At 51.4% G+C, this 19,840-nt stretch overlaps 7 protein-coding genes across 7 annotated transcripts; 4 read left to right on the plus strand and 3 right to left on the minus strand.

The window, feature by feature from the left end:
* Positions 1-381: 381 nt before the first annotated feature.
* F5J12DRAFT_834268 (uncharacterized protein) lies at positions 382-3,193 on the minus strand. The gene is made up of 4 exons (XM_051745846.1): positions 2,680-3,193; positions 2,482-2,629; positions 1,442-2,426; positions 382-1,387 (listed from the first exon to the last, which is right to left on the minus strand). Exons 1-4 carry the CDS (start codon positions 2,973-2,975, stop codon positions 486-488), a joined length of 2,331 nt encoding a protein of 776 aa, XP_051599343.1. The 5' UTR covers positions 2,976-3,193; the 3' UTR covers positions 382-485.
* Positions 3,194-3,218: 25 nt separating this feature from the next.
* F5J12DRAFT_940807 (uncharacterized protein) lies at positions 3,219-3,951 on the plus strand (the record flags this gene model as incomplete). The annotated part of the gene is made up of 3 exons (XM_051749686.1): positions 3,219-3,404; positions 3,436-3,457; positions 3,509-3,951. 3 exons carry the CDS (start codon positions 3,219-3,221, stop codon positions 3,700-3,702), a joined length of 402 nt encoding a protein of 133 aa, XP_051599344.1. The 3' UTR covers positions 3,703-3,951.
* Positions 3,952-3,995: 44 nt separating this feature from the next.
* F5J12DRAFT_834285 (uncharacterized protein) lies at positions 3,996-5,318 on the plus strand. The gene is made up of 2 exons (XM_051745847.1): positions 3,996-5,094; positions 5,192-5,318. Exon 1 carries the CDS (start codon positions 4,452-4,454, stop codon positions 5,076-5,078), a length of 627 nt encoding a protein of 208 aa, XP_051599345.1. The 5' UTR covers positions 3,996-4,451; the 3' UTR covers positions 5,079-5,094; positions 5,192-5,318.
* On the minus strand, positions 5,302-6,302 carry F5J12DRAFT_122593 (reactive mitochondrial oxygen species modulator 1-domain-containing protein). Its single transcript, XM_051738038.1, has 4 exons — positions 6,096-6,302; positions 5,911-5,982; positions 5,747-5,840; positions 5,302-5,678 (listed from the first exon to the last, which is right to left on the minus strand). The coding sequence occupies exons 1-4, from the start codon at positions 6,146-6,148 to the stop codon at positions 5,526-5,528; spliced, it is 372 nt and encodes a 123-aa protein (XP_051599346.1). The 5' UTR covers positions 6,149-6,302; the 3' UTR covers positions 5,302-5,525.
* Positions 6,100-7,642, plus strand: F5J12DRAFT_122541 (Pex12 amino terminal region-domain-containing protein). The gene is made up of 5 exons (XM_051738037.1): positions 6,100-6,302; positions 6,354-6,431; positions 6,488-6,568; positions 6,619-6,905; positions 6,968-7,642. Exons 1-5 carry the CDS (start codon positions 6,251-6,253, stop codon positions 7,433-7,435), a joined length of 966 nt encoding a protein of 321 aa, XP_051599347.1. The 5' UTR covers positions 6,100-6,250; the 3' UTR covers positions 7,436-7,642.
* On the minus strand, positions 7,485-8,221 carry F5J12DRAFT_122497 (Sm-like ribonucleoprotein). Its single transcript, XM_051738036.1, has 5 exons — positions 8,135-8,221; positions 8,055-8,081; positions 7,918-7,980; positions 7,671-7,752; positions 7,485-7,590 (listed from the first exon to the last, which is right to left on the minus strand). Exons 1-5 carry the CDS (start codon positions 8,171-8,173, stop codon positions 7,535-7,537), a joined length of 267 nt encoding a protein of 88 aa, XP_051599348.1. The 5' UTR covers positions 8,174-8,221; the 3' UTR covers positions 7,485-7,534.
* A 75-nt stretch (positions 8,222-8,296) lies between these two features.
* On the plus strand, positions 8,297-19,718 carry F5J12DRAFT_783149 (dynein heavy chain protein 1; the record flags this gene model as incomplete). Its single annotated transcript, XM_051742826.1, has 21 exons — positions 8,297-8,302; positions 8,352-8,598; positions 8,655-9,219; positions 9,271-9,355; positions 9,411-9,505; positions 9,565-9,644; positions 9,696-9,709; positions 9,757-9,802; positions 9,852-10,964; positions 11,022-11,309; positions 11,367-11,442; positions 11,493-11,834; positions 11,890-12,345; positions 12,398-14,288; positions 14,339-15,045; positions 15,096-17,506; positions 17,561-18,610; positions 18,662-18,822; positions 18,874-19,012; positions 19,118-19,402; positions 19,459-19,718. 21 exons carry the CDS (start codon positions 8,297-8,299, stop codon positions 19,716-19,718), a joined length of 10,317 nt encoding a protein of 3,438 aa, XP_051599349.1.
* Between the last annotated feature and the right edge of the window lie 122 nt (positions 19,719-19,840).

A 19,840-nucleotide genomic window follows, 5' to 3' on the forward strand; every position in this document is an offset into this window, starting at 1 on the left:
TCTGTCCTCAATCGTTGACAGCCGCCGGTCACGTCAAGTGTTCTACAGGAACTGGAGAGGGTTATACAGGAGATTTATGCATTGCGCCAAGACATCTCTGCGCTATCGTGCAAAATTGACGAATACTTCAGACGTGTCGATAGCATACAAAACCACTCCCATCCCGAGTATTCCCAAATAATAACCATGTCGTCCTTGCTTTATATGGCCAACTTACATAACTTGACTAGCTGTTGGTCTGTCCCAGCTCAGGGACGACGAGCTGGATCTGCATGTACAACATTTCATACTCTAAGACGACGGACTGGGACACGAAGCTTTCTTCCCTACTGTCTTTTATTGGTTCAACCTAGTACAGTAATAAGCAGTACTAGCTAGAATGTATGTATTTACGTGTGCCATTCTACAGCCTATTCACATTCCTCACAATTCAATCTGTCCCAGTCCCCCACAGTCGCGCTGAATAGTTACGACAAGAGGTATTGTCACGACTGCGTCGGAGACGGTGTTGCTTGGTACGCCCCATAATAACCTGCAGATCCATATCCTGTGGGATATGGCCCAGCCACAGCAGCAGGAGCCTGTGTAGTGGCTGACATTACAGACCGCATATGAGGCGGCAATGCCGTTGCGGGGACATAACCCGTACCAGGCGCGGGGGTTCCTGCGGGCCACGCTGCTGGCGCATATGCGGCCTTCGCAGTAGCACCCGCCGCAGTCCCAGCAGCCAACACTGTGTTCGCGACTGCACGTTGACCGGGCGTCTGTGCGTTAGCACTGAAGAAACTAGCGTATGTGGTGGGCAGGGTTGGTGTGGGTTGGGACGCGCCACCTTGAGCAGTGGAAGTCGTTGTGCCAGCAGCAGCAGCGGCCTGGGCCTGAGGAGTGTACTGGTACCACGAGTAGGCATACTGTTGTTGTCCCGTCGGATTATAATGCTGACCTGGGTAATACTGGGAACCTGCCTGTGTCGGCCCTGACGATGTCTGGGGAGCGTACGCATTGGGGTAGTAGGGTTGCGGAGCTTTATATTGATACCCAGGGCGGAAGGGTGCGGCGTAGTTGTACGAGTAAGCCGCGTAGGGCTGGGTCGACGGGGTGGCCGTCGTTGCGGGACCCGTCGTAGTCGGCGCAGGAGTGGCCGCGGCAGGGGGGTTAGATGGGACGGAAGTTGCGGTCGACTTAATATAAAGGGTCGAGTCGTCGCGTAGGGCGGTAGATTGGGTAGACGGAAGAGTGCCATTCCAACCGGGGGTCGGGGCTGTGGGTAACGTTCGGTGAAGCTTGCGGAGCACGGAGGCAGATGGGACCAGCGGCGGAGTATCGTTGCCCGATGACCTCGGCCGTAGCGATGCGAGAACGGCGAGCGAATCGAAGATGCCTTGTGCTGTAGTAGGACATGTTAGCAGGCAGGGCACATGTGATCAGGGGGGAAACAGACCAGTTTCCCACTCCTCTGAACCTTCCTCGACTGGAGTGAACCCGCCAGGCTTTGTCAAGCGTTGGATCTGGAGCTCTTCGAGCCGTTTCAGGGCCCGCGCGTTGCGCTCCAACAATTCCTGAACAGCACCCTCGACCTCGAGGCTGCCGAGAGCGTCTTTCAAGAGTCGTATTTGGTCCTTGGAGAATAAACCCTCGAATGAGTCCTCGTCCTCTAGGACTCCGTTACTTAGGGAGGGGTCGACAGTGTGCGTAGTGCCGGCGTCCGGACTATCCGATACCGGCGAAGATACATTGTCCTCGTTACTATCGGTTGACGAGCTCGAGCACTCCTCCGACCATCTCCTCTTGCGCTCCTCCCAGCTACGATAGACTTCGCCCAAAGTCCATCTGCCGACTTCTACACCGTCTTGTTCGAAGGATGGGCCAAAGCTAGCATAAGGGCCGTAGTCCAAGAAAGAACCACAGCTCACACGACGTGGCCCAGGAAGTTTTTGTTTTTGTCCTGGTGGCTTCTTGGCACCGTAAGTACCTAACGTTGTGGGCGACGGCTTTGCCTCTGCGGTATATCCTTGTGGTGGCGTAGTCAAAGGGTCGACGTTGGATGGCGCGGGTAGAATTGCAACTAATTCTGCGTTTGCAGTCTGAAGATCGGTAATGGCTTTCTCGTCAGAGGGAACGAGGTCGGAGCTAAGTGACGTCCACCATGTTGATCCAGATGGGAAGCGCTGCATCAGCGCGTATCTGCATTTCTGGTGGTGATGAGGCGGTTTCTTCCAATGGGAGGGTTCGAATTCGCCGTTTGCAGGTGATTCGGGGACATCGGAGAGGATAGTTTCGATATCGAGGGGTAGTGGGACGGAGTGGAAGGATGCCTGGTCAAGGAGAGACTGTGCTAGGTTGCAGAAGCGAAGTTGCTGTGTTGCAGGGGAAGACGTCCGCGAGCGGGGGTTATATGATATGGGGAAGAGGTTTTTAACGGCAGCCTGAGCGGATGTCCATATGTGAGGGGGAGAAATGGCGAGAGAAGAAAGTACATACGCGGAGTAAACGAAGTGGGTGCTGGGATGATTCTCTGAGCAGTGCGCGCAGAGAGTAAGTCCCCGACTGAGACTTGGATGTAGATGGCTCGGAGAGGCTAGAGGACGGTAAGGGGAACACACGATCCAGCAAGCCTTGGGTGTCGACACTGCAGACGATGAGTGACAAAGAAGGGATGGAAGGGATGATGTGACATACAGCTCGAGGATGTCGAGTATTTGCTGGGCGTCGGAGGCGCGGATTGGGACGTCTGCGGCGAGGTCGAGCTCAGGCAAAGCTCGGATTGGGGGTTGTTCGTCGTCGTCTGGGATTGCCTCTTCTTTTATGCCGTTCTCGGGGTGGTGCTGCTTGAGAGGTGGGTGATCGCCGCTGTCTGCAAGCGATACGCGTTTGCGCTTCTTTGTGGATTGCTTTGGACGGGGTGGGGCCGAGGCAGCAGGATCAGGCTGTTTGTCCTTTTCGTGAGCAGCGGCTGAGCGAGTCGCACGGGCCATTGCAGCGCAACTATTCTACTAATTGGCTTTGAATTGGCTAGGATTTGTTGTGTTGCCGAGTCGAGTCGCGTCGCGTCGATGATCCTACTCGAATATAGCTTTTCCGTTTCGCTGGGATTCACGCGTGAGTCTCACTCGGGGCTGACGTTGGCAGCCAGAGCCAGTCCCCCTTTCAGTCGCCGATCCAATCCCTCCCCCTTCGCTTTCCATCTCCGACCCAAATCTCCATTCGTCCTCTCTCCGATGGCCACGCAGCACCTATGGCGAGCCCAGCTGCGCTCATACCCAGCCAACGGGCACACCGCGTTTCTCCCCCAGATCCGTAAGGTCGTGCTCGAGTTCTGCCAGCACTATCCATCCTCAACCAACACCCGCACCTTCATTTCAAACCACCTCGAACGCGTCGCACGCCAAAACCCTCACTATCGAGTTTGTCGTCAGGCAGCGCAACGGTCATGAGCCCATAGCACGCGGCTTTTATGGTATATCCATTGTACTCAACAACCCCCCGGTTAGCTCACTCGCCCGCCTAGCGAACGGCCGTGACAAGGTCATTCCACTTAACAAGCTGGAAGTGACCGGCATCGAGAGAAAAGTCGAGCTGCTGATGGACTCTTCCGGTGCAAAAATCAGACCGCTAAAAGGAGCACGGACGGTGGAGAGTACCACCGAGTCTGCCAGGGGAGTGTGGAGTGGACTGCATGTCGACACGCCATTCACCATATAGTCGGACCTGTACGTATCTATATATCGCTGGCATTCTTTCTATACACTACACCCGTTCGGAACGACTTCGCTAATGGACTCGACCCACCGGCCGAGCAGCCCGGAAGAGCGAATTAAAAATAATGTGAAACCTGTGCCTCGTTGCACTAGTGTGTCTTGTCTTGTCACGAAACACGCCTTCGCCACCTTGCAAATGCCCCGCCCAGCTTTTTGAGTATCTTCATCTTCCGTCCCTGGCTTCCAGCCCTCTCTACACGTGGAGCACTCATATACCTCGAGACCTCTCGCACCCATGGTTCCTGGCTTCCCCTCGTTCTCTACGACGATCATGTCCACTGCCTCATCCTCAAAACCCATCGTCGTAAGTCCCTCATTAACACTGGTGTCTTCGAGAACACACGTACCTTCCTTTCCTAGTATCCAGAGTTTGAAAAGCCCGCATCTCCGAAGAGCGACGAAATCCTGCGAGATTGGCTTGATACGGAAACAATCGTGAATGTAAGCTCCCTGCCGTCCCATGGGTCCCGATCATAACGCCCAACCCAATTCCACTTCACTGCTCAGCCCACTCCGGACCTTTCCCCAGTCACTACGCTTAGCGATCTCGCCGTGAGCTCGCCTCGCCATGTCAACACCCGGCCCCACTGACGTCCATCGCCAGGACGTCATCCCGGAAAAGGACGAGTATCGTGCGATGCCGCACAGCCTGCGTCGTGTCCTCGTCAGTCCCGTTCTCTCTCGTATTGTACCATGCCTTGCTCAACCCTCCCTTGCCAGACTCCCCCCCAAGAAGATGACGAGCATGCTACCCGCCAACGTAGCGTTCTCTTCGACTCTTCCGTTTCGCCTCCCTCGTCACCAACTTCCCCAGCGTCTCCGTATTTCAGACAGAAATGGCCGCCAACGCTAGATCATCCCACCAACAACGGCGTCTCCCGTGCTAGGCAGAGCGTCTCTTCCATTGGCTCTTGCTCCACCGTGCAAACCCGGACCGCACCCGTCAAATCTATCTTGACGAGGCACGATTCGGGCATATCAATGGCAACGACGAAGACACGACGAACAAAAAAACGCTCTCCACCGTCGGTCAAATTTGTGGACCCTCTGACGGGGCACAATAATGACTCAAGACTTAGCTCCCCACCATGCTCTCCCCCATTAACGGCTTCATCGTCCAGTCGACGCAAGCTGACACCTGCTGAATGGTTTATGAAATGGTGGAGGAGAAAGCCAAATCCACCCCCACGACCGACGATATCTGGACCATATCGTCTGTCGCAAGCAGCATCACTGGCAGAGTCGCGCGCCAAGTCCCGGAAACCGGAGCCAGGGAAGCTTAAGCGTCTTTGGCTACGCGTAACCAATGCTACAGGATAGCACGGGCTGGCCGCAAGTGAGGGGTTTTTGCGGTCGTGGTGCTCCCTAGCCGCTAACGCCTCATGCTATCCACCATACGCGCTACTCACGCATCTTCACTATGAACTCTCAAGGCCTTTCTTCTGCGAGGCTGGGTATGGCTATGTTTGGGGCCATGCAGCTTCTGCGTTGTTAAGCTTTAAATCCGCAACCATCCGTGGATCGTCTGGTTGTGATTAACCGAGCCGCGGGACGCTCGTGCTAAGTTATGGATGCATAATCATCCATCGCTCATGATATATGCACATGCCACGTACATAAATGTCATCATCATCGCATCTTCACGATAATGCAACGCACGCACGCACGCACGCACATATCTGTAGTCTTACTTGACATCACTCACTGACTGTTCGCCAATAGGCTCTTACATGTATTGACGATAGTCGAAGTAGCCGAGTGAGATGATCATGAATCCGCCGATTGTTGTCGAGCTTTTTCTGCCTCCCAGCGTGCTCGCATGCGCATAGCCCCTTCGTAGCGCGAACGTACGAGAGGGGAAGCAAACTGCATCGATAAGGGTTGCAGATGAGGAGGAATATCTCCCTCATTCCGAATGACCTGATTTCGCAACAGACATGCATTTACCTTAGACCACGTAAGTCGTTGTTGAGGGGAAATACACGTACAGAACCGATAGCAAGGAAAAACGAAAATGTTGCTGCACTGCTGATCATGTACTGAGAGAGCGTAGCCAAGAATCCTCTTGGTCCTGCTCCGTTTCTGTCAGGTGTCATTGGTTTGTTAACAAGCTGGAATTGAGGCCCACTGGACAGGACATTGGACTGCTCACCTGAGGATGCTATACGAACCGAAGATGAATCCAATCGTCAGACCGACGCCTCCTCCCATGAGGGCACCCATCCTGAACAAAAAAGTGGATCCTTGGCTAGACTAAGGTGAAATGTGCACGGAGACATACTTTACTGCACTGAGTGTCAGAAGACTTGCGTTTCGAGAAACGATCCATATATTTACTCACACTTCTGCCATACTGAAGGCTCCTGCATGTGTCGCACTGGTGTTGCCATATGTCTGAGTATACACGGGGTGAACGGGCGACTGAGTGTTGTTGACGGAAGAAAAGTGTGGTGTCGGGTGGAAAGCTGTTTGACCAGAGGTTACGGCACAATATGGCTCATCGACATCCACCAGCGTTTCCCCATGCTCGACAAGCTCAGATCAGTGGGTCTTGCATTACTTTTACACACGATTTCATCTCTGACTGCATTTCAGTCCGCGCAAACCAGAGGGATTTATTTCATGTAGTTTCGTTGAAGGAGCAGGTGGAAAACGTGCTCCGGTCTTGGCTTGGTAGGGCCCTCACTACGTCATACATCGCCGTCTAAGCCACTGCTGAACGCGCGCAGGGACCAGACGGTTGATGCGATGGGACAAGGAAGTCGAGTTGATGGTAAAGCTGTTGTACTATGGCCTGTCCATGAGTAGAGGTGCGTTCTCGCGTGTTAGCGACTAGTGTTTTGACCCGGTCCTCTCGCAGCATTACAGACCCTTGGTGAAGAGTATACAGACATTTGGGAACGTTCTACGACAACCGGACGATCCCCGTCCAGGGTTACGCGGATAGCACTAATCCTTCTGCCAACCCTACCCTCTTACATTTATGCCAGGTCGGAGTCGCACTTGGATAAGCTGCCTCCCAAACTCGCCTGGATGTTGCGAACGTTGCCCACGGTTTTGGAGGTGGCGTCTGATGTGAACCTGGCCATATTTTACCTGAGGGGAACATATTACGACCTTATCAAACAGATGCTGGGTATTCGGCATGTCGGTTGTCATTTCATTATTCTGCAACACAGACCGAGGATGACTATTTTCCTTGTGCATAGATTTCGTCCACACCAGAGAATCCGCACGTCCGACCTCCTTCGTATTCGCTTCTTGGAGTCCTCATCATGATCAGACTGCTTTATCGACTCACTGCTCACCTCCGGAGTAGGTTATCGTCGGAGCCATCAGCAAAAACACGTGCTGCAGATGTTGGTGCACGCGAAATGTTTATCGATGACCGACCCGTATCTACCATGCTCGATGCAGGTGATTTTGATGCACAGCAAACCAAGTCAGCAGAGGATGACCAGAACACGGTCCTCGACATTAGTTCATTGCCGCCTCGAGTGAGGGCGGCGAGGACATGCACACTGTGTCTCGAAGAAAGAACTGACGGTTGTGCAACCGAGTGCGGGCATCTATTTTGTTGGAACTGTATCATGGGATGGGGGAGAGAAAAGGCAGAATGTCCACTCTGTCGACAGGCGTTGAACCTTACCAGACTGTTACCGATCTATAACCTTTAGTGTAGCCCAGGAGATTTCACGCCTTCGCATTTATTATACAATACATGCATGTCCGGGCGTACGCAGGGGGGGGATCGTTTTTACAGATCAGAGTCATCGTCATCCGACGATTGGCTGGATAAGAGTGATGTTGTCGCCTTTTAGCAGAATACGACCTAAACCGCAATATCGTAACGGTGAAAAGTTAGCACGAGCATGGGGGGAAAAAGCGCTCCGGATAAGATACGATTCGTACCGAGTTCTCGTCGTGGTTTTGCATCTTTAACGTAGACCTCTGTGGCTTCGTCCATAACGAGATTCATGAATTCGTCGAACCCCTGAAGAAGATATGATTTCAGTAAAGAGGGGATACAGCGGCAAAGTAGGTAGGCATATGACAAGGGGTAAGTAGCGTGCAAGTGGGTCAAGGGGTTATGACTAACCCCACAGACATATATAACATTTCAAGTGTGTGCGATCCTCAAGAACCAGAAAACACGTACAATGATGCGTCCTTCGATCCTCATGTCTATATTGTCGTAAAGCCATATGACGACTTTCGTTCGCTGTCATGTATGATTGTGTATGTGGTTAGCGATCGCTAAATCCACGAGGGTTAAGGTCTGGCTCCAATATGTACCTGCTGCAAGTTTTTGAAGATCACGTTCTGGGTATGAATGAGAAATAGGCTCTATATAAAAACTGCCAATTTGGACGTACGATGGGCTGAACCATCACTCTCTGCTGTCGGGACCCCATGGCTGTTGTGTTTCTGTGAGGTGGACGCGACTACCAAGGTGATCAGTGTGTTGTCTTACATAATCACCGCCCACGCGTGCTATATACGCGCGGTCTGCCATCGAAACCAGTTGCAGTGACACGATGGAGGTGAGAGACGTCGACGACAACTGCAATTGTCCGAACTCATTTGTTGCAGGTGTTCAGTCCCTCCAACTCATCCACCGCAGCAGCGGTGACGTTCATCACTTTCGTGCAGGACCTCAAACGCAAGACCAAGACATGGGGTCCCATGATAGAACTTTGCGCAAACGGAGAGAAGACACTCGAACGCTTTCGATTCCAGTTCCCAGATGACTGGCTCTACAGCGACCAGCTTCGCGGGGAATGGAGTGCTTATAATGAAATACTGAAGAGGAAGAGCGACTCTATTCAAGAGCAATTGGGTACAGAGCTCCGTGTTCACGCCGCTTGCTTTTTGTTGATTTGAGAAATTGTATAGCGGGTTTGCAGCTGAAGATTGTTGCAGAAGATAAGATCGTGGAAAACAAGATCAGCGATATCCTTACAGAATGGGAACAGACGCGACCCGTACAAGGGAGCATGCGCGCTGATACAGCACTGAACACGATCAACGTATTCGAGGGGAAGCTGAACCGTGTTCAGGAAGAGTATGATCTCGTATGCCGAGCGAAGGAGGCCTTGGACCTCGAATTGACGCGTCATACCCGACTGGAACCCGTTTTCGAGGAGTTGCGTGGCCTCAAAGCGGTCTGGACCGCTCTTTCTGGTGTCTGGAACCAAATCGGAGAACTCAGGGAGATGTCGTGGTCCACTGTGCAGCCTAGAAAGTTAAGACAGCAGCTCGACGGATTACTTTCTTCCACCAAGGACATGCCCACGCGTATGAGGCAGTATGCCGCGTTTGAGTACATACAGGACGTTCTCCGCGGTCTCTTGAAATCAAACCCAATTATATCCGACCTCAAGTCCGAGGCTCTCAAGGATAGGCACTGGAAACAATTGTTCAAAGTCCTCAGAGTGCCCGCGCAGATCAGTCTTCCAGTGTAAAGTGGCCCTCGTTGATTCCGCGTTATCTCTCGCTGATTCAAGTACAGGATGACCCTAGGGCATGTCTACGATTTAGATCTCAAGAAGAACGAGAATCCTATTCGCGAAGTCATTGTCCAGGCGCAAGGAGAGGTGAATTCGATCAATGTTATAATTGGTGCCCGCAATTGACTGACATGATTTCAAGATGGCGTTAGAGGAGTATATCAAACAAGTCAAGGAGACCTGGACCAACTATACCCTAGACCTGGTTAATTATCAGAACAAGTGCAGACTAATCAGGTATGCTGTTGCTAGGATAGTTTTGGTGTGGAGTTTACGTTGCGATTGTGAATTTACAGGGGATGGGACGATCTCTTTAGCAAGTGCAGCGAGAACCTCAATTCATTGACTGCAATGAAGCTGTCACCCTACTACAAAGGTAGGTCCAGACACTGGCTTGTAGCAACCTGGTCCTAACTTCCCTGCGCAGTGTTTGAGGAAGAAGTATGTTCTGCAGCATTTATTCAACTAGCTGTTAACATTTGGTAAAGGCTGGCTCGTGGGAGGAGAAACTCAATAGGATCCATGTGTTGTTTGGTGGGCATCGACAATACCCATTGATATCTGTTACTGATTCCCGTACAAGATGTCTGGATCGACGTGCAACGTCAATGGGTCTATCTCGAGGGTATATTCTCCGGCAGCGCCGACATTAAGCACCTTTTGCCAGTGGAAAGCGCCCGATTCCAGAACATTAATGCGGAATTCCTCACTGTCATGAAGAAAGTGTACAAGTCTCCCTTCGTCATCGACGTCATGAATATCCAGGGTATCCAGAAGAGTCTGGAGCGATTGGCGGACCTTTTGAACAAGATCCAGAAAGCTCTCGGTGAATACTTGGAACGCGAACGTTCCTCCTTCCCTCGTTTCTACTTTGTTGGTGACGAAGATTTGCTGGAGATCATCGGGAACAGTAAAGATATCCTGCGTATCATGAAACATCTGAAGAAGATGTTTGCGGGCATTTCAACCATCAAGCTGGACGACGACCTGACGGAAATCCAAGGGATGGCGTCACGCGAAGGCGAAGAAGTGACGTTTAGCGAGCCTATTTTATTAAAAGATTATCCGAAGATCAATGATTGGCTTGCACGCCTTGAATCTATGATGCGGCTTTCGCTTGCGAACCTGCTCTGTAATGCTGTCGCTGATTTGCAGTCCTTCTATGGGACCGGATCTTCTCTCGATCGAGACCAGTTGATGTACTGGATGGAGAAGTACCCTGCACAGCTTGTCACCCTCGCCATTCAGGTCGCGTGGACCACGTCAGTGGAGGCCACACTTGATTCGGGGATACTTCCTGAGGAGCCTTTGGACACCATTGGTCAAGCTCTGGACCTCTTGGCTGATGTCGTCTTGCAGGAGTTGAAGCCGGTGACACGTCGCAAATGCGAGCATCTGATCACGGAACTTGTCCATCAACGTGATGTTACCCGTACCCTCATCCAGCAACGAGTAGCGGACACCAAAGCTTTCACGTGGTTGTCCCAGATGCGGTTCTACCTAGAGCGATTGACGGAGAATTTCTTGGACCGTCTTGTGATTCGAGTTGCGGACGCCACCTTCCCCTACGGCTGGGAATACCTTGGTGTACCCGATCGTCTTGTCCAAACTCCTCTCACCGACAGAGTGTATCTTACCCTCACACAAGCACTGGATAATCAACTTGGAGGCTCTCCATTTGGTCCGGCGGGAACAGGTTTGTTTTTTGTGGTTTTTCTTTCCCCAGGCGCATGCCTTTAATATTTGTTACTAGGCAAGACAGAGTCGGTCAAGGCTCTTGGTGTTCAACTCGGTCGTTTTGTGTTGGTATTCTGCTGCGACGAGACCTTTGACTTCCAAGCCATGGGCCGCATTTTTGTCGGTCTCTGCCAAGTTGGGGCATGGGGATGCTTTGATGAGTTCAACCGACTTGAAGAACGCATTCTCTCTGCGGTTTCCCAACAGGTACAGAGTATCCAACAAGGCTTAGTTGCTCTAGCGAAGAATCCGAACATTGAGATCGAGCTGGTTGGAAAAACACTAAAGATTAACAAGAACATTGGTCAGTTATTGCAGTTGAATCCTGACGACCAATGAGACTAATCTTCGTTTGCGGCAGGTATTTTCATCACTACTAATCCCAACTATGCTGGGCGGTCTACACTACCCCCCAATTTGACAAAGCTGTTCCGCCCGTGAGCAAACACCCTCGATTTGCATGATTTGGGCCCTAACTAGCTATCAGGATGGCGATGACGAGACCCGACCGTGAGCTGATTGCCCAGGTCATGCTATTCTCTCAAGGTTTCCGCACGGCGGAGTCACTGGCTTCCAAGATCGTTCCGTTCTTCAACCTCTGCGATGAGCAACTGTCTCCTCAACCGCATTATGACTTTGGTCTCCGTGCGCTGAAAGCGGTTCTAGCTAGTGCCGGTATTCTCAAGCGCGAACGCCTTCAAAATACTAAATTGCAAGACGACGCTGGTGGCCTCTCTGACACCGTGTCTGAGCAGATTATCCTTATTCAGAGTGTCACAGAGACCATAGTGCCTAAGTTAGTTGCCGATGATGTGCCTCTGTTGACCAGGTGAGTTCTCAGTACGCTTGCTGAGGATGGTGGATATTAATGTATCATCAACAAGCCTCTTGGCTGATGTCTTTCCCGGCACCGACTACGTTCCCGTCGATTTGGATGCATTACGCGAACAGATTATCCAGGTTTGCAACGAGCGCCGCCTGGTCCCCGGCGAGAAATGGGTGGCCAAGATCCTGCAACTATACCAGATTCAGAAGATCCAGCATGGTCTCATGATGGTCGGTCCATCTGGAACTGGAAAGACTAACGCTTGGCGTGTTTTACTGCAAGCGTTGGAACGACTTGACGGTACGGAAGGTGTCGAATACGTTATTGACCCCAAGGCCATGCACAAGGATGCCCTCTATGGCACTCTCGATCCGACTACTCGGGAGTGGAATGATGGTCTATTCACGCACATCTTGCGCAAAATCGTGGATGATGTGCGTGGTGAAAGCTCTAAGCGCCACTGGATCGTCTTCGATGGTGATGTCGATCCTGAGTGGGTTGAGAACTTGAACAGGTAAGGGCGCTTGTCTAAGATGTCCTACGGTCTGATTCTGAATTGTGCGCAGTGTGCTCGATGACAATAAGCTTCTTACACTGCCTAACGGTGAACGCCTGAACCTACCACCCAATGTACGCATCATGTTCGAAGTAGAACATTTGCGATACGCAACTCTTGCGACCGTCAGTCGTTGTGGTATGATATGGTTCAGCGAAGATGTGATAGAGCCTTCGATGGTCTACAAAAATTACCTTACCACCCTCTCTTCCATACCTCTGGACGCCGACGACGAAGATGCCACAGATGTACTCGGTCGACGCCCAGATGCTCTAAGCACAGAAACATCCGGCGCCGCTCACGTTATTACTCAAACTCAGGTCGCTTCCATCCTGGAACGTTACTTCGCGGATGGCGACCTTGTGAGCTCTGCTCTCGAGTTTGCAGAATCCATTGATCATATCATGGACTTCACGACTACACGTGCGCTACATACGCTCTTCTCTCTTCTCAACAAGACGGCACGAAACATCATTGAATACAATATCCAGCGCCCAGATTTTCCTCTGGCACCCGAGAAGGTGGAACAGTACGTCACGAAGCGTCTGCTAGTTAGCATAATTTGGGCCTTCTCTGGAGATGCTAAACTAGATCTGCGCGCGGAGCTGGGAGATTTCTTGCGTAAGCAAACCGGAACCGACCTTCCTCCCATGGCTCCTGAGAACTCACTTATCAACTTCGACGTCCAAATTGCAACTGGGGACTGGGTTACATGGCAATCGAAGGTACCTTCCATCGAGATCGACGCACACTCTGTTACGGCATCGGATGTTGTCGTCCCTACTGTGGACACAGTCCGCCACGAAGAAGTCCTTTACTCATGGCTATCGGAACACAAACCCCTCATGCTTTGCGGTCCCCCGGGTTCCGGAAAGACGATGACCCTGTTCAGCGCACTTCGCAAGCTTCCGGATATGGAAGTTGTTGGTCTCAACTTCTCTAGTGCAACTACCCCTGAGCTGATCTTGAAGACCTTCGAACAATATTGCGAGTACAGGAAGACTCCCAATGGTGTGGTCCTCGCACCTGTACAGATTGGACGTTGGTTGGTCATATTCTGTGACGAAATCAACCTGCCTGCCCAGGACAAGTATGGCACTCAGCGAGTCATTTCGTTTTTGCGTCAGTTGGTTGAGTGCGGAGGTTACTGGCGCGCGAGCGATAAAGCATGGGTTAAGCTCGAACGAATCCAATTCGTTGGTGCATGCAACCCACCCACAGATCCTGGCCGTGTCCCTCTCAGTCACCGATTCCTTCGTCATGCTCCACTTGTCATGGTCGATTATCCCGGAGAAGTCTCTCTCAAACAGATTTATGGCACGTATAATCGCGCGCTTCTCAAGGTCATACCGACGTTACGGGCATATTCTGAGCCGCTTACAAATGCCATGGTTACCTTCTACTTGGCTTCTCAGAAGCGGTTCACTACGGATGTCCAGGCCCACTACGTCTACAGTCCTCGTGAACTAACCAGATGGGTACGTGGTATCTACGAGGCCATTCGTCCCCTCGAGATCCTTTCAGTGGAGGGCCTTGTACGAGTCTGGGCGCATGAGGCTCTGCGTCTCTTCCAGGATCGTCTGGTTACGGAAGAGGAGAAACAGTGGACCGACGAACACATCGACCTCGTCGCCATGGAGCACTTCCCAACTATCAACCGTGACGAAGCACTCAACCGCCCGATTCTGTTCTCGAACTGGACATCCAAAGATTACATCCCTGTGGATAGAGAGATTCTCCGCGAGTACACAAAAGCTCGCCTACGTGTGTTCTACGAGGAAGAACTTGATGTACCTCTGGTCCTCTTCAACGACGTTCTGGATCATGTCCTTAGAATAGACCGTGTCTTCCGTCAAGTGCAGGGACACTTGTTATTGATCGGTGTCAGTGGGAGTGGAAAGGTGCGTACACAGATATGCACAACTACATTCATTGCTCATCGGCTTTGCAGACGACACTTTCGCGCTTCGTTGCGTGGCTGAATGGGTTGAGCATATTCCAGATTAAGGTGTCCAACAAATACACCGGCGATGACTTTGACGACGACCTGCGGACCGTTCTCAGACGTGCTGGTTGCAAAGGCGAGAAGATTTGCTTCATCATGGACGAATCCAATGTGCTTGACTCTGGATTTTTGGAGCGCATGAACACTCTTCTAGCCAATGCCGAAGTTCCTGGGCTGTTCGAGGGCGACGAGCACGCAGCTCTTATGACTGCTTGCAAGGAGGGATCGCAAAGGGATGGCCTTATGCTAGATTCTCACGAAGAACTTTATCGATGGTTTACCCAGCAAGTAGCGAAGAATCTGCACGTTGTCTTCACCATGAACCCGCCGGAGAACGGCCTGGCTTCTCGTGCTGCTACATCCCCCGCATTGTTTAACCGTTGCGTACTCGACTGGTTCGGTGACTGGTCTGATCAGGCGTTCTACCAAGTCGGCATGGAGTTCACCCGCGCTCTGGACTTGGATTTGCCAGCCTACTCTGTCCCTGCTCACTTCCCCATTGCTTACCGGGAGTTGTCTATGCCTCCTACACACCGCACTGCCATCGTAAATGCTCTTGTCTACGTGCACATGTCCATGTATCAGATCAACCAACGCATCAGTCGTCGACAAGGTCGGTATAACTACGTCACACCCCGCCATTATCTGGACTTGTAAGTCGATTCAGAGAAGAAGAAAGTCAGTTATCTGATGGCTTCCACAGCATTAATCACTACGTCAGGCTGTACAATGAAAAGCGCGACGAGCTTGAAGAGCAGCAGCGGCATCTCCATGTTGGTCTGGACAAGCTCAGGGATACGGTGACTCAAGTGGAAGAGCTGCGCAAGAGTCTTGCCATCAAGCGTTCCCAGCTTGAGGCTAAAGATGCTGAGGCGAACGAAAAGCTGAAGCGCATGGTGGCAGACCAACAGGAGGCCGAGCAGAAGAAGGCTGCCTCCATTGAGATTCAAGCTGCTTTGGTAGAACAAGACAAAAAGATCGCGCAGCGTCGTGCTGTTGTTATGGCCGACCTTGCAGATGCAGAGCCTGCCGTCTTGGAGGCACAATCCGCAGTCAGCAATATTAAGAGACAACATCTACAAGAAGTTAGAACGATGGCAAACCCACCAGAAGCAGTCAAGCTTGCTATGGAATCTGTCTGCACCCTCCTCGGTCATAAAATCGATAGCTGGCGTACAGTCCAGGGCATTATTCGCCGGGATGACTTCATTCAACGGATTGTAAACTTCGATACTACTAACCAGATGACCAAAGGACTTCGCGAACTCATCAAGAAAGAATTCTTGAGCAGACCTTCCTTCAACTTCGAGACCGTCCAGCGCGCCAGTAAGGCATGTGGCCCTCTCGTCAAGTGGGTGCTGGCGCAAGTACGCTTCTCGGAAATTCTAGATAAGGTCGAGCCATTGCGAAACGAGGTGCAATCCCTCGAGACACAGGCCGAGACGACGAAGAAGCAAGCAGCCCAGATAATCACTATCGTTTCCGAGCTGGAGTCCAAGATCGCCAAATACAAGGAGGAATACGCCCTGCTTATCAGCGAGACTCAGGCCATCAAGTCCGAAATGGAACGTGTTCAGAGTAAAGTGGACCGTAGCATGAAGCTTTTGCAGAGCTTGTCATCTGAGAAGGAAAGATGGGAGGCTGGTAGCCGTACATTCGAAGTGGAGATGAGCACCATCGTTGGAGATGTCCTACTGTCAGCAGCCTTTCTCGCGTATGGTGGCTTCTTCGATCAACACTACCGGGAAGTTATGTGGCAAGATTGGTCGAACCACCTCATAGACGCCAACGTCAAATTCAAACACGAACTGTCCTTCACGGAGTATCTATCTACTGCTGATGACCGCCTGAACTGGCAATCCAAGTCTCTACCCGCGGATAACCTTACCACCGAGAACGCCATCATGTTGAAGCGCTTCGACCGTTATCCTCTCATTATCGATCCCACCGGCCAGGCTACTACCTTCCTGCTAAACGAATACAAGGAACGAAAGATCACAGTCACCAGCTTCTTGGACGAGGCCTTCCTGAAGGTGTTGGAGAGCGCTCTTCGGTTTGGAAACCCGCTTTTGATCCAAGATGTCGAACATCTAGATCCTATTCTCAACGCAGTGTTAAACAGAGAAATCCGCAGAACTGGAGGACGTGTCTTGATCCGCATCGGGAACCAGGACATCGACTTCTCTCCCGCGTTTACTATGTTCCTCTCTACTCGTGATCCTTCGGTGGAATTCTCTCCCGATATTTGCAGCAGAGTCACTTTCGTGAACTTTACGATGACAAGGAGCAGCCTTCAGAGCCAATCGTTGGACCAAGTCCTGAAAGTTGAACGTCCGGATACTGAACGCAAAAGAACGGACCTGATGAAAGCTCAGGGCGAATTTCGTCTTCGCCTGAGAACTCTAGAAAAGCTGCTTCTCCAAGCCTTGAACGAGTCCACAGGCAATATTCTCGACGACGACAAGGTCATCAGCACCTTGGAGACGCTAAAAAGGGAAGCTGCGGAAATTACTTACAAAGTGGAAGAAACAGACATCATCATGAGGGAGGTAGAACAAGTTACGGCGGAGTATCTTCCATTAGCGCAAGCTTGCAGCTCTGTGTTCTTCATCCTAGAGCAACTCAACTCGGTCAATCATTTCTACCAGTTTTCCTTGCAGTTCTTCCTTGATATATTCGACTACGTGCTTCACCACAACCCCAACCTCAGGAACGTCTCCGATTACAACCGACGACGAGACATCCTTCTCAATGATCTCTTCCTGGTCGTATACAAACGCACATCGAGGGCATTGCTCCATCGAGATCACATTATGCTTGCTGTACTCCTAGCTCAAGTCAAGCTACGCGGGACCGAGGACATTAGTGAGGAACTTGAATTCCTGCTGGAAAGTGGTCAGGGAAGAGCTGCTGCGCCAACCAGTTCTTTCAATGGACAAAGTACGACTGCTGTGCTCTCCCCCGACCAAATAACAAACCTCGAAACCTGCGCGAAACATAGCTTGTTCAGACCCGTTTCAAGTCACATCTCTGAGAATCCGGACGACTGGCTTCCGTTTTTGCAGTCCTCCAATCCTGAATCAGTGGTTCCTCTCCCTTGGGAGCCAAGTACGCGTAAGTTTGTCCTCGTGTAGTCTTCCAATTGAGTCTTGGCTAACCTCGCCTCAGCCGCCGTTGAAGCCCTACGGTCTATGCTTGTTATCAAATGCCTTCGTCCAGACCGCTTGCTACAGTCTACAGCGCTGTTCGTAAGGACCGTGTTTCAGAACGAGCTATCTACCGAATTGGATCTGGGGGCTATGGTTGCAAATGAAGTTCCTTCGACTACACCTCTGGCTCTCGTTTCTGTAACCGGTTACGACGCCAGCTACCGCGTGGAAAACCTCATACAAACCGTCGGCGCGCGGTCGTCGTCTGTCGCCATGGGTTCACAAGAAGGTTTCACCCTAGCGGACCAAGCAATAGCCGCAGCGTCCCGCCAAGGGACTTGGGTTCTCCTTAAAAACGTCCACCTGGCTCCGACGTGGTTGGGTCAACTGGAGAAAAGGCTGCACACTCTCAATCCCCATCGTAACTTCCGCCTGTTCCTGACTATGGAAGCCAATCCAGCGATACCTGTCAACATTCTGCGCCAGTCTCGGATAATCATGAACGAGCCACCACCAGGAATTAAAGCTAATCTCCTTGACTCCCTTCGTTCCATTGCACCGCAACGTCACTCCCAGGGCCCTGCTGAAAAGGTCCGCCTTTACTTCCTCTTGGCCTGGTTCCATGCTGTCGTACAAGAGCGTCTGCGCTACGTACCACTGGGTTGGAGCAAGATTTACGACTTCAATGATTCCGACATGTCGTCTGCGTTTGCAACTATCGATACTTGGCTTAACAGGGTTGCCAAAGGCAGAACCAACGTTGATCCTGCGACAATACCATGGGATGCTCTCAGAACCCTTATCAAGCAATCGGTTTACGGAGGTCGAGTCGACAGTGACTTCGACCAGCGAATCTTGGATGCTTTTGTTGACAAACTCTTCACTCCGGCTGCATACAACGTCGATTTCAACTTGGTGCCAAGTGTCAATGGAGGACAAGTTCTCGAAGCCCCCGAAGGCACAAAATTGGAGCATTTCTTATCATGGGTACATGGCTTACCAGATCGTGAACCGCCTTCATGGTTGAGTTTGCCACCGACAGCTGAGCGAGTCATTGCAGTGGTGCAAGGTAATTTGCTTCTTGACATTTTGTATCATCATATTTATCACAAAACACTAGGAAATGAGCTCCTGGGCAAACTGCGCAAGATGCGAACGCTAGCGGACGACGACGACGAGATCTCGACTTCTGGTCCCTACAAGAGTCAGACGTCTCAACAGCCTGCTTGGATGCGTAACCTGCACGAAAGGTGCCGCGAATGGCTTACGCAATTACCACAGGTAATTATTTGATTCCGTTATTGGTGAGGAAGCCACTGACCCTCTTTGAAGTCAATCAACACGCTACGCAGGCAGGCTGGTGACAACACAGATCCGCTATACCGTTTGTTCTCCCGCGAAGGTGCTATTGGCCACAAGCTTCTAGACCAAGTTCGCAAGGACCTCGCAGATGTGGTCAAAGTGTGCGAAGGTGCACTTAAACAAACCAACCATCTTCGTACTTTGATGAGCTCCCTGACCAAGGGTCGGTACACCTCTGGAATTTCCCCTTTGCTGATACTAAGATATGTTCCAGGTACCATACCCACGCATTGGAAACGGTACAAAGTTCCGAAAGCCATGTCTGTATCTGAGTGGATTCCGGATTTGGCTCGCCGTCTGGCTCAGTTAGACGGAATAACAGCAATGCAGCCATCTTTGTCCGATGTTGAGGTTTGGCTCGGAGGACTGTTCTTCCCTGAAGCATACATCACTGCGACGCGGCAAGCAGTAGCACACCGCAAACGATGGAGTCTTGAGACCCTGCATCTTAGACTAGACATTGGTCAGATGAATGATCCAGAAGCTTTTATTGTCGATGGTGTGTATTATATCTACAAGCACCCATATCCATCAGCTGACTTGGTTGTTCCCAAGGTTTGATCCTCGAAGGTGCTGGCTGGGACGCTGAAGTTGGCAAGTTGGTCCTCAACGACGGCGAAGCAGTTCACTTGGAAGCATCCCAAATTCGATGGGTGCAGGATGACGAGGATATGCACGACGAGAACTTGGTGACACTTCCCGTCTACCTGAACAGCGACCGGAGTGATGTCATGTTCACCGTAGACCTTCCCTTTGAGGACAGCTCAGCGTCACTGGTGGCCATGAGAGCTGTTTGTCTAAATGCACGAGGATAGGCACAGCACGAGGAACGAGTGTTATGATTTATGATACTTACTCCATCCTTATCCACGATGTAATAGTCATGATGCATACCTACCATGAGAACAATCTATTATCTCCTTCTAGATTCGTACAT

This window comes from Pisolithus orientalis (assembly GCF_024613125.1).
Source record: "Pisolithus orientalis strain OTSU chromosome Unknown F5J12scaffold_16, whole genome shotgun sequence".
NCBI lineage: Eukaryota > Fungi > Basidiomycota > Agaricomycetes > Boletales > Pisolithaceae > Pisolithus > Pisolithus orientalis.

Excerpts from the sequence above, each read along its gene's own strand:
- F5J12DRAFT_834268 (XM_051745846.1), bottom strand. The coding sequence starts at position 2,975 with ATGGCCCGTGCGACTCGCTCAGCCGCTGCTCACGAAAAGGACAAACAG. Across the intron at positions 2,630-2,679 it reads ATACTCGACATCCTCGAGCT|TGTCGACACCCAAGGCTTGC; the intron begins GTATGTCACATC and ends CATCGTCTGCAG. Across the intron at positions 1,388-1,441 it reads TTCAGAGGAGTGGGAAACTG|CACAAGGCATCTTCGATTCG; the intron begins GTCTGTTTCCCC and ends GTCCTACTACAG.
- F5J12DRAFT_122593 (XM_051738038.1), bottom strand. The coding sequence starts at position 6,148 with ATGGCAACACCAGTGCGACACATGCAGGAGCCTTCAGTATGGCAGAAG. Across the intron at positions 5,841-5,910 it reads GGTTCGTATAGCATCCTCAG|AAACGGAGCAGGACCAAGAG; the intron begins GTGAGCAGTCCA and ends GACACCTGACAG. Across the intron at positions 5,679-5,746 it reads TTTTCCTTGCTATCGGTTCT|GTCATTCGGAATGAGGGAGA; the intron begins GTACGTGTATTT and ends TTGCGAAATCAG.
- F5J12DRAFT_834285 (XM_051745847.1), top strand. The coding sequence starts at position 4,452 with ATGCCTTGCTCAACCCTCCCTTGCCAGACTCCCCCCCAAGAAGATGAC.
- F5J12DRAFT_122497 (XM_051738036.1), bottom strand. The coding sequence starts at position 8,173 with ATGGGGTCCCGACAGCAGAGAGTGATGGTTCAGCCCATC. Across the intron at positions 7,981-8,054 it reads TCTTCAAAAACTTGCAGCAG|CGAACGAAAGTCGTCATATG; the intron begins GTACATATTGGA and ends CATACATGACAG. Across the intron at positions 7,753-7,917 it reads GGATCGAAGGACGCATCATT|GGGTTCGACGAATTCATGAA; the intron begins GTACGTGTTTTC and ends TATCTTCTTCAG.
- F5J12DRAFT_122541 (XM_051738037.1), top strand. The coding sequence starts at position 6,251 with ATGGCTCATCGACATCCACCAGCGTTTCCCCATGCTCGACAAGCTCAG. Across the intron at positions 6,303-6,353 it reads TGCTCGACAAGCTCAGATCA|TCCGCGCAAACCAGAGGGAT; the intron begins GTGGGTCTTGCA and ends ACTGCATTTCAG. Across the intron at positions 6,906-6,967 it reads AGATGCTGGGTATTCGGCAT|ATTTCGTCCACACCAGAGAA; the intron begins GTCGGTTGTCAT and ends CCTTGTGCATAG.